Source organism: Protopterus annectens, chromosome 14.part0 (genome assembly GCF_019279795.1).
Source record: "Protopterus annectens isolate FY-2018-M chromosome 14.part0, PAN1.0, whole genome shotgun sequence".
NCBI lineage: Eukaryota > Metazoa > Chordata > Ceratodontiformes > Protopteridae > Protopterus > Protopterus annectens.
The window spans coordinates 827223292-827235884 of NC_056748.1; the positions used below are offsets into that span (position 1 = coordinate 827223292).

At 43.4% G+C, this 12593-nt stretch overlaps 1 protein-coding gene across 1 annotated transcript in view; it reads left to right on the plus strand.

The window, feature by feature from the left end:
- The window catches only part of TM9SF3 (transmembrane 9 superfamily member 3), a 1446273-nt gene that overhangs the window by 1351022 nt on the left and 82658 nt on the right, over nt 1-12593 (plus strand). Inside the window, exon 14 of the mRNA XM_044056575.1 lies at nt 3611-3687. Coding sequence (XP_043912510.1) covers nt 3611-3687 — 77 coding nt within the window. The remainder of the gene's footprint in view (nt 1-3610; nt 3688-12593) is intronic.

Sequence of the window (12593 nt, forward strand, 5' to 3'; positions counted from 1 at the left end):
TTAATTGCCCCGGACTGGCCCTGCCAATACCGGTACCCAATCCTAAGGAACTTGTTTCATTACCCAGCTTGGACCTTGCCTCAAACACCACAACTACTGTCACAGCAAAACAGTCAGATCCTGCACAATCAACTTCAGACTCTAAACCTGGCAGCATGGCTAATTAGGTAATCATACAAACAACACCTCTCAGTAAAGCTGTGATGGATGTCATTTTAGAAGCCAGAAGGCCTAGTACTAGAAAATCTTATGCTGACAAATGGAAGAGATTCTTTGCTTGGATTCAAGCATAAGGAACTGATACAGCAGAACCAAATATTCCTCAGATATTACAGTACTTAACTGAGATGCTTGACAAAGGCCCATCTTTCTCATCAATCAAAATCCATGCCTCTGCCATTTCGGCTCATTACAACACAGAGCCACCAATCTTTTCTCATCCTTTACTAAAGCATTATCTTAGAGGAGCCAAAAATTTAAGGCCCCCTAGAAGTTCACCATTACCTGCATGGGACCTCAATTATGTGTTGGAAAAACTCACCCTGCCTCCATTTGATCCAGCTGCTACCGCTGATATAAAGTTCTCATGGAAGACAGCTCTGCTGCTAGCAATTATTTCAGCAAGAAGAGTTTCAGAGCTACAGGCCGTCATGGCTGTAGAGCCTTTTATCATATTTTAGTTGGACAGGGTGTCTCTGAGGACAAATCCTACTTTTATGCCTAAGGTGGTTTCCAGTGTGGCTCTTAACCAAACAATTCATCTGCCAACTTTTTATCCAAATCCGCAGAACAAAGGGGGAGAGGATTCAGTATTCCTTGGACGTTCACAGACAGCTAAGATTCTACTTGAGCAGGACTAAAGCTCTAAGAAAAACTGAGCAGTCACTGTTGTCATATGCTGCAGGATCAGAAGGAAAGGCTATTTCAAAGCAGACAATTTCAAAGTGGATAAGCCACTGCATCTGTTTCTGCTTACACCATGGTAAACCTGTGCCCAAGGGCATTAGGTCTCATTCCACCAGAGCTGCAGCTACTTCAGCAGCCTTTCTCAGAGGAGTACCAACCAAAGACATTCTAGAGGCTGCTACTTGGAGTTCTGTTCATACCTTTATAAAGCATTACCATTTGCCTCTCATCTCTAAGTCCAGGGCAGGCTTTGCCACTGCAGTGCTGCAGGGCCTTTATAGCCACACCTAATGCGATTTAGCTCCAGCCTCCCAACCATAGCTTTGGGATTCTACGCAAATGTAATGACTGAAACAGTGAAACACGAAGAACATAGTACAGTTGTGTACACTTACCATAAATGTAGATGTTAGAGTGTATTCACTGTTGCAGTCCAGGTTACCCTCCCGCCATCCCCGTCATTCTGAAGTTTATCTTTCCTTCACTATCTTCTACAACCTATGTGGTGTATTTGCTTATAGATGAAGGTTAAGTTTATATTTATGCATGTATTTATTTTTATATATAAATAAATATATATATATATATATATATATATATATATATATATATATATATATATATATATAATATTGCTACATTTTTGGGGGCACCTGACATCGGGGGGCAAGAAAAACTAAAGAAAATGGCATCTGCTGCATGTTTTATGCCCCTGACGTCATGGAAGAGAAGACAGCAACCAATGCAGGACCCAAGACTTTGGAATTCAGGCCGACTTTGGGCAACCTGCCAGCAGATTACCCAGATGTAATGACTGCAGCAGTGAATACACTCGAACATCTGCATTTATGGTAAGTGTACACAACTGTACTTTTCTAGTACTTGTTTTAGAATTTCTTCCATTTCAGACCTTTATGTTGTGCATTTACACTTCTGCCAAATAAATTACTTGGACTTTGTGATTCCAGTAGTTGGACTTCCTTTTGCACCTTGGTCTTAAAGGACTTTGTATTTTGAGCCGTTGGATTGTGCATTTCCTCCATGTCCAACTTTCTAGGGAGTTTTTAAATATTACCGCTTGGTTTCTTCCCAATATTATCCACCTCAGAAGGCTTTCAAAGGCAGATGTAACAAGTATTTAGTCACCATATTGGTTAAGTGGCCTATTCATCCAGTTTTTACAAATTAGTCTGAAAACTGGGCAGGTGTATCATTTTGTGCATTTTTGTTTCTCTCTGTTTTCAGGTTATCTTTGCACGGTGCGTTGTGTTGAACTGAATAAGCACAAGGGCTATGTATCCTTCTAGCCTAATGAATGACATCACTTGTGTTTGCTGGAGGCATGTCAGGAATGAAATGAAATACACTACAATGGAGTTCTTGTACTTGGTGGGAGGGGGGTGATTAAAGGATAATCAGGACAAGAATGATGGGCTTCTTTTTAGGGTCCCTCCCAACTAGGTGCCACAGACAGAAGTTACTTACCCATGGACCAATGACATAGCATTTGAAAAGTGACACTGCCACCTTCTTCTGTGATCCCACCCAAAAAGATGGATGAGTTAGAGTATTTCCCATAAAACAAAGGTACATCAAGATTAATAATAGATTCCTTAATATTATGGATAAATGGGTGGGGATTAAAGGCTCATAGAAGAATCTAGCAGAGGTCTCTTTTGAATATGTTGAGCCCCAAAAACTGAGCATAGTAGTGGGGAAGTAGGTAGCTCGCAGTTTTTGACTTTTTAGAGGTATTTTGGGATGGACGTGTTGTTAAGAGTTGAATTTTAAATGTATGCTATTTTTGCCATATGTATGTTACTGAGGGTGATATGGTGTGTAGTGGGTAGAGATCAATGATGTATGCAGTAAGTAGTATGTAGTGTGGTAAGCTTGACATTCTGTCTTCCTGACCTTCAGAAACAACCTGGACAGATAAAAGGTTTATAATTTAACTAATTGTTGAGTTAAATTTTTGGTACCCAGCATTAACCCATGGCTGTTCTTCACATTTCCTGACAAATTGATTTTAAATTCTGACCTTAATGCCTTCAGGACTTTCATCTACTTTGATTTGTGTAAGTACGTACAATTGATTCTGCTGAAGTTATTTGTAGATCAAGTCTGATGACTGTGTGTTTTCTCAGTACTAGAGATGCACTTTAGGTGGCATTTGGCTTCTTTTTTTTTACTTTAATAGGGTTGTGCTGTGGTTCTTTTTATGAGTTTGACTTTTTTTTTATTGTCATATTACATACTATCCATCCATCACTTTTTGCAAGTACTTGGTGCTTAAAGTCTCATCCACAGCGTACATGCAAAAGTACTTCATGCCACTGAATGACTCTTTTTCAGCTAGGGGGGGTAGCTCTACTTCATTCTTCATGGTTGAACAGTTATACTACTAGAGTGCATTACCCAGTCACTTAGCACTGCTGGCAGTTCAGTTAGGAAGTTTTATAAAGAGCCTGCTAAGTGTGCTATAAAGCACACCACTAACTGAAACCATTAAGTACAGCCATCAGAATATGTTTCGGTTAACAATGAAGAGGTGGGCAGCATTTCACTGGTGGTTTTATCCTGCATGCAAACTAAATATGTTTATTATTCTGTCAATAGCTTACATTTTTTAACATACAGGATGTTGTTGTCTTGTTTAGTGTTGTATTGTTGATTTTTATTTTGTTTTGCTTTTGTTTTTAAGGATGTATGGTTTGTTTCAAACATCATTCTACTTTGGTTACATGGCAGTTTTCAGCATTGCCTTGGGAATAATGTGTGGTAAGTTTTTATTTTTTTCCCCCCACTTTTCTTTGGTAGTGCTCAAGTCCCAGTTCAAAAGACACAGGCATCACTGTTCATCACATTGATTATTATCATGTTAAACCTACATTTGGCCCTTTCCACTTTCTTCTCCCTGTAATGAATGTATGTAGAGTTCCATATATTTCCTGAAGTGAGTGAATACTGATCATGTCTTGCTTTTGTATTCTGAGACAGAGGAAGCAAGACAATGAAAGATTTGAAATTGCTAAGAGTCTGTCATCAACAAAATTGTATTTCTTGCAGTTAACAGCATGTTTGCAGTTATAACCAGTTTCTAATTCATTTTTATGTAGGTGTTCTTCGTGTATAGTATCCACTTGGGAAACCCATATGTTTCTAAAGAAATTGCATTTTTTTCTCCGTCTCTCACCTTACTGTCTTTCTTGTGCTTTCCCTTCTTTGCATGTTCCTTTAGCAGAGTTAAATATCAGTTTTTAGAAGTGGAATACCTCCTTCCCCGGTATTCTTCTTAAAATGTCTCTTGCTCCAGCAGCCTAGCTTTGCCCAAAGTGGGCAGGACTTTCATTGAAGGATCACCAATATTTTTATTTGGATCAGTTGTAGAGGCCTGAAAGTGAATATATCAGAGTATTTTGAGATGAGTGAAAAAAGCTCCTCGGAGATTGGAAGAGCCAAACAAAAAAGTGTTTTTGTGAATGTTTGTCAGTGTCACCACTGAATAATATTGGAAATCAGTCATGCTGACATGTAACTTCCTCACTGATTGCCAATTATGCCCCACTAACAGCTTGAGCATGGGACAGCTGCCCCTTTGCCACACCCTGGATACATTTCTGCAAGAGCATCCTCTTTTTATGTAACTTTTGTAAGATGCTCACTTTGAACCTTCACCTCTGAGACATGCATTGATACAGAAGCAAGGTGAGGTATATTCTTAGCAGCTGTGTAAAGTAGCACTGATAGCAATGGGTATAGCTTCTCACCTAGATTTTCATTTTCAGATACCCTATATTCTTCAGTCCAAAAAATTGTAACAGAATAGCTGAGCAGGACCAAGGCATCTGATTACAAATGAATACCAAATATGCTGTTAGCTGCAAGAAGGTGGGGAAAACCAGTAATATGCTATTCTCAAAGAAGCACCACCATTTGGAAAAGTTTGCTTCAGGTAAATATGAAAGGATGCATAGGTAGTGAATATATTCACCGTCAGGGTCTCCTTTACCTTTCCACCAATATCCCTAATCTGTACAGTATTGTAAATTGTAGGGATAGGCAGTGCAAGGCTCATATTACAAAAAAAAAAAAAAAAAAGTGTGGCCAAAAGTAGTCACGGCTATGATAAAAAGAGGTCCATATTTAGTATATTTTAGAGCCACTGCAGTTGCACTATGCACTAGGACTGCCTAGCAGGTAAGACTTGTCCATGCCATCAAGAATCCTTTTTCTGATAATGACACCCCCACCCCAGCTTGTTGTTTGCCAGATTGTTTAGATAGAAGAATACAGCCCCGCATTGTCTTTGTGGAGAATGTGACTCTTTTTGTTTGTGTATCTGAAACCTTGTACCACTCCTTGATTTTTTTTTACTGTGTCATGAACAGACTTGATTCTTTGAATTCTTGATCTGATGTTGTTAATCTTCTTTCCATTCATCACTGGTGGGTTTGGTTCCGAGCCCTCAGAACCGAGTTGGCCTAATACCAAGCTTGCGTAACATCAAAAACTCTCGAGCTAAGCTGCTACCCACGATCCCTTCTCCCAATTACCTCAGATCTCGTTTGCCGCACAGCCATATAGCAGCATTTCACCAAGCTCTCCAGCTAAGTGTCATATTTTTATAAAATTTCTGTATTTTGAAATTTTTTCTGATCTAACTCTTTTTCTATCCTATTTCTATATCTAGCTCTACCCTCCGGGTATTTCTCATACCATCATTGGTAACTCTCTCTCCTACCATTGTGGTATCCTTGATACCATCGTTGGTATTTCTCTTTTTCTCTTATGTACCTTTTCTCTACTTTGCTTGGTCGTGTATTGGATATGTCTGATAAAAATGGGACTTCAGGGTTCAAACATTGCACTTCCTGCAATGGCAAAATCCCAGACAGCGACTTACATGATGATTGTGTCTCTTGTCTGGGGGATGTCCTTCAAGGATGCATCTGCAGTCCTAACAAATGGGTTGTCCTGGCCTCAGGCAGCCCTTCGGTCGGCCGGATTCCAAAGTCTGGGTCTGGCCTCGGCTGATGTCGCACTTCACCCAACGTCATAGCTGCAGTTCAGCGGGTATAAAGGCATCAGCCGACGCCATTTTCCTCAGTCTTTCTTGCCGCGTGGCGCCCGAAGCAGAAGCTGTTCGCAAGTGCCGGTCGGTCAGAACCAGAGATTGCTGCTACCGAAGACTTCTAAAAAGCTAAGTACCCCGTTGGGGACTCTTTCTTGCCTCAGCCGATGTCAGAAAAAGTGAATAACTGTTTAACTTGTGGGAAACAAATACCTCATAAAGATTTCCACTCTTACTGCCTACCTTGTTTAGGCCCAGACCACGACGTAGCAGCTTGTCTAGCCTGTGCTTCCTTCAACCGACGGACACTTAGACGTCGGTCGGAGTTTGCAGAGGAGTTTTTCGGCTCCGCTTTTGCTTATATCATGCCGTCGGAGACTCCGACTTCACATTTAGCTAAAAAGCGTAAGGAAAAGGACCGACACTCGCGGTCCGCGGTTAAGCCAACCGCGAGTGTCTCGGTTTCGGCTGAAACCGAGTCCGCGGTTCTTCCTTCGGCCGAAAGCTTGCCTCCTACTACCGAGGCCTCTTCCAGCATGGCTGAATCTGCTACGGAAAATCCACCTGCTCTTACAGTTTCTCAGGATTTATCAGATACTATCCCCTTAGATGTATCTACTCCTGCACGTGGAGCTGCTAAGCCCCCTGCATCCATGTCAATTAAGGCTTTTGCCAGGGCTAAAGCAGCTAAATCTTCAAAGGCCGTGCCTGCTAAAACTCCCTCTCACAGGCCTAGCTCTAATACTCAAATGCTTAGTCTAGCAGAGGATCTCATTTCTTTGATCAGGGGAACCCAGTCTCACCCTGACAGGGCCTCTCACCCACTTCCAGAGAAGAGGCCTAGAGCAGAGCCCCCTGAGCCAGTTTCTTCAGATTACTCCTCTGATGATTCAGAAAATACAAATCCTCCAGAAGGCCCTTATTCTCCATATGAGGACTCTGATGCAGAGGATTCCATACCTTCTGCCTCTCCTCCTGAGGAATTTTCTTTGGGGAAACCTTGCATGCTATGAGGGAACAATTTCAATGGCAGGGCCAGGATTTTTCAGACTCTAGGAAAAGGCTTAGGACCTTTTTACATTTACCACAGCATAGGCCTTTAGCTATTTCTCCAGTACTTACAGTTGTGGATGATGCATTTAATGATGCTTGTACTGCCCCTGACTCACTGCCTCCGGCCCCTGCTAAGCCCGACAGATACTACAGGGTTCCGGACACACATTATCATTTGTATAAGGCTCCTATTGCAGATCCTGAAACTATTTCACAGGGCCCCAAAGCTGTAGCAGCTGCCTCTGCCAAAAACCCTCTCACCTCTGAAAGAGAATCTAGGGCATTGGAGAGATGGGGTAAAAAAGTTTATACTTCTGCTACTCTTTCGGCTAGGGCCTTAAACTGTCAATTCCACATGATTCAGTATCAGGAATTTCTGTTAGATCAGCTCACTAAAAAACTGTCCTCGCCTGAGCCTTTAGACCGTAAGTCCCTTCAGGATTTGGTGCATAACACTCAGCAGGTCAGTAATCATTCCTTAAAATGCGGCTATGATGCACTGGAGGCTTCCTTTAGATCAGCTATGACTGGTACAGTGATCAGAAGGCATGCATGGTTAAAAGAGCAATCCTTACCAGACCATGTAAAGTCAAAGCTTCTAGATGCTCCCATGGAAAAGCACAGTTTGTTTGGTTCCCCTGCACAGCAAGTGTTGAAGAAGGTGGAAGAAAGAGCTAAATCTGTCCAGACAAGTCAAGGATTTCTTACAGGTCCAGCCTCCGAGATTTAGTAGGAACTGGCCTTCCAAGAATTGGTCCTTTCCAGACACCACCAGAGCACAAAGAAGCAGAAATAGATGCCCTAGAGGCAGAGGTCAATCCAGAGGTGCCTACAGGGGACGTCAGTGGCAGCCTAACAGCCAGAGAAGTACTGCCACAGATCCAGCCACTACCACTTCTACAGGACAATCACAGTGACTTGGCTCTGAAACCGCCTACCAGGGAACAACTGGGAGCACCCTTAGGTGGAAAGCTAGCCTTATTTTCAGTAAATTGGCATTACATTACAGGAGGCAAATGGATTTTACAGACAATAGACAAAGGCTACAGGTTTCACTTCCATACTCTTCCAAGGAAGAGAGGAATGCCAAACCTACCTCCAAACCAAAGGAACTTACTAAGGATGAGAGCTATAGAAAAGGTACCGGCTATGGAACAAGGACAAGGATTTTATTCAAGGCTTTTCCTGGTACCAAGAAAGGAAAACCAATGGAGACCTATCCTCAACCTGTCCGCTTTAAACACATATCTTATTGTTCCAAAATTCAAGATGCTGACCCTACAGCAACTTCTTCCCATGCTGGGCAAGGAGTCTTGGCTGGTGACTCTGGATCTCAAGGAGGCATACCTGCACGTCCCCATACGACCAAATTGCAGAAGATACCTCAGATTTCTTGCAGGATCAGAGCATTATCAATTCTCAGCATTGCCTTTTGGCTTATCTACTGCGCCCAGAGTATTCACGAAATGCCTGGCATCAGTAATTGCTCATTGCAGGCTTCAGGGAATTCAAATTTATCCATACCTGGACGACTGCCTGTTACAAGCGGACAGCAAAGACAAATTAACAAAAGATTTGAAAAGGTTATTCACCTGCTGCAAGCCCTGGGATACACAGTCAACACAAAAAGTCAAGGCTGATACCATCCCAAAGGATAACCTTCTTGGGTGCAGAACTGGACACATCAAACCAGATGGCATTCCTCACAGCAGAAAACAGAAGCAGCTACCACTCTATTTCATGGCATTAACAACGAGAACCAGCTTACAGCAAGGAAAATCCTGCAAGCCCTGGGTTACATGGCATCCTGCATAATATTAATTCCACATGCCAGACTACATATGAGGAAGTTGCAATGGTACCTGAGGAATTTATGGTCTCAGCACAAGCACAGCCTAGAAACCCAAATTCCAATAATTCCATGCCTGAAGCAAGAATTCCAGTGGTGGGCCCAGGCCTGTCAATTGAACAAAGGACTGCCCTTCCACAGGCCTCACCCAAGCCAGACTATCACCACGGACGCCTCAGACCTTGGTTGGGGGGCACACATGGTGGACAAGTGCATACAAGGCTTATGGACTCAAGACCAGATGAACCTACACATAAATTAAAAAGAGATGCTGGCAGTAAAACAGGCAATTCAGACATTCAGACCACTTCTTCAACAGGGTCATTTGCTGATAAGGACGGACAACACCACAGTTATGTGGTATATCAACAAGCAGGGAGGCACACATTCATATCCTCTATGCCGGATGGCAGTGGACCTCTGGAATGTGGCCCTGAGCCTCAACATTCAGCTCCAGGCCATATTTGTGCCAGGAAAAGAAAATATACCAGCAGACATCTTAAGCAGAACCACCACGGATGCCCACGAATGGATGCTGCATCCAGACATCTTCAAAACCATCACAAGGAAATGGGGACTGCCAGAAATAGACCTGTTCGCATCCCCACACAACCACCAATTGAAAAAATTCTGCACAAGAACATACCACCCACTTGCTTGGAAGGTGGACTCCCTAAACTTCAGTTGGGAAAACCTGACAGCATATGCATTCCCACCTCTTCCTTTGATGCACAAAGTGCTACTGAAGATCCAAGAAGATCACCCGAGGATCATCTTGATAGCTCCAGACTGGCCGAGACAACATTGGTACCCACTACTGAGGAGTATGTCCCGGGAACACGCATGGCCTCTACCCCTACTACCTCTACTGCTAACACAGAACAACTTCAAAATCCTGCATCCAAACTTGAAAACACTGCAACTAGCTGCTTGGAACATTATATAAGGCAAAATAACCCAGATTTATCTCAAAGGGTTAAAGACATTATCTTGGAGGCTCGCAAACCCTCAACAAGGAAAACTTATTCAGCAAAATGGAAAAGATATCTCATTTGGAGTGCAACAAAAGGAGTAGATGCATCATTGGCAAACATAGCTAACATCCTGGAATACTTAGCAGAGCTTTTCCACAATGGTCTGTCTTACTCCTCCATTAAGATTCATGCATCAGCAATTTCAGCAGAATACAACATGGATCCTCCAGTCTTTTCTCAACCTCTACTCAGGCAGTTTCTCAGAGGTATTAAAAATGTAAAGCCACCAAGGAAACCACCATTGCCTACATGGGACTTGAACTTTGTGTTAGAAAAGTTGACACTTCCCCCTTTTGAACCAGCAGCAACAGCAGAATTACAGTACTTATCTTGGAAAACTGCATTCCTGCTTGCAATCACTTCAGCTAGAAGGGTTTCTGAATTACAGGCATTAATGGCAGTACAACCCTTCCTTATCTTCCATCAGGATAGAGTGTCCATGAGAACTAATCCTACCTTTATGCCAAAGGTGGTCTCCAGGGTATCATTAAACCAAGCAATACACCTACCAACATTCTTCCCCAACCCGCAGAACAGGTCGGAAAGATTGCTGCATACCTTGGATGTACACAGACAATTGCGCTACTACCTGGACAGAACCAAGAACAATAGAAAAACTGACCAGCTTCTGGTAGCATATGCAACAGGAATGGAAGGAAAAGCAATTTCAAAACAAACAATCTCAAAATGGATAGGAAATTGCATTAGATTTTGTTACTCTTTTCATGGAAAGGCAACTCCAGAAAACATCAGACCTCACTCCACAAGGGCTACAGCCACTACTACAGCTTTCTTACGAGGAGTGGCTACCAAAGACATTTTAGAGGCTGCTACTTGGAGCTCCGTGCATACATTTGCCAAGCATTATAATCTACCTTTTAATCTACATTTTAGAGGCTGCTACTTGGAGCTCCGTGCATACATTTGCCAAGCATTATAATCTACCTTTATACTCCAGATCCTGAGCAGGTTTTGCCACTGCTGTTTTGCAAGGGATCTTAACTACACCATAAACTCTTAGTGCCTCCTTAGTGCCTCCTCCCCCAGTTTGGCTATGGTATTCTACCCATTTGTTAGGACTGCAGATGCATCCTTGAAGGACAGTACAGTTTTGTACCTACCATAAATGTAGATGTCCGAGAGGTATGCATCTGCAGTCAGGATTACCCACCCTCCTTCTCCTCTGTGGTACTCCTAGGGTATTTGCCCATCTTGTAGCTAGCTGGGGGAATCTATTATGGTGTATTTGTTTGTATATATGTATATACATGTTTATTTCTATTTGCTCTCTGTTGTTTGGAAACATTTGCATTTATCCAAATTTAGCCTTGCTAGAGGGCACCTGGCATCTGGGGCAAGAAACACTGAGGAAAATGGCATCGGCTGATGCCTTTATACCCGCTGAACTGCAGCTATGACGTCGGGTGAAGTACGACATCAGCCGAGGCCAGACCCAGACTTTGGAATCCGGCCGACCGAAGGGCTGCCTGAGGCCAGGACAACCCATTTGTTAGGACTGCAGATGCATACCTCTCGGACATCTACATTTATGGTAGGTACAAAACTGTACTTTTTCCACCTCTCTGTGAAACTTCCTTGCCAGATTTGTGTAAGGTTTAGTCAGCGGATGTTGAATGCGAGGAAAAACAAGCTTATTTTGAAAGGCCTACTATCCTAACCTTTCTCAGAGCCCTTTCTGTGTTGGAGGTCTCAACCCCCCCCATTGAAGGACAAAAAATGTCCACATTCTTATCCCTCTTCACCTGCTGGTGATAAGGGTAAGTCCCACAAACACAAGGCTCACAAGTCTTCTACGGAGCATAAGATTGCTCTCTCGGACTATTCCATTTCCGAGCTCATCTCCAGTTGCCTCTGTGGACATTACCATAACTTCTACATCGCCGCTGCCTTTAGCACCGACACCTGCAGTACTGACTTCAACTATGGTAACAACTACAGCTCCAACATTATTGTCTTCAGTAGCCTCGGCACAGACCTTACCCCTCACTGCACCGAAGGTGGTTCCAACGATCCTCTCAGAACTGATAATAACTTCTACTCCAAGTGTTTCTTCGGCACAGAGTCCTTTCTCAACACCATTAGTCCCCAAGTTGGAATCTTCAGTGCCGAGAATTCAAACACCACAGATCCAGTACTCCCCTTCATTGGACCTGTTTTTAGGCCAAGCTTGTAACCCTTTTCTGGACCGGCCTGACTCCCCTTCCGGAGTGTCTGTAAGGTCCACCAGGAGCCTGTCTGAATTGGATGTGGTGTGCCTGTTGGATCAGCTGTTGACAGCCAGAGAGATTACAAATTTTCCAAAAACCCATTCCACTTCGGGATTTGGGTCTGTTGCTCCCATGACTCCCACTTATTCTCTTCCCTCGGATCCTTCAGTTTCGAGGCCCACAGTTCCAATGTCCTTGGTGGGTACCCTTTCTTCAGTGCTGACAGTGACTCTGAAGCGTCGAGGTCCCCTCTTTGGGTTTCGGTTCCTACGGAGCCTGCCTTTCCTCAATCTCATGGTTGGGGGTGGAACCCTCGGTTCCCAGTACGGTTCGAAGTTTATCGGTTCCGTCCTCAGATCCGGGGGCAGCACCCACCCCGATCCTGATTGAGGCTCCATCCTCGGGAGCGGGCCATGATCCCGGGTCTGAGATTGTCTTACTCAGTTCCG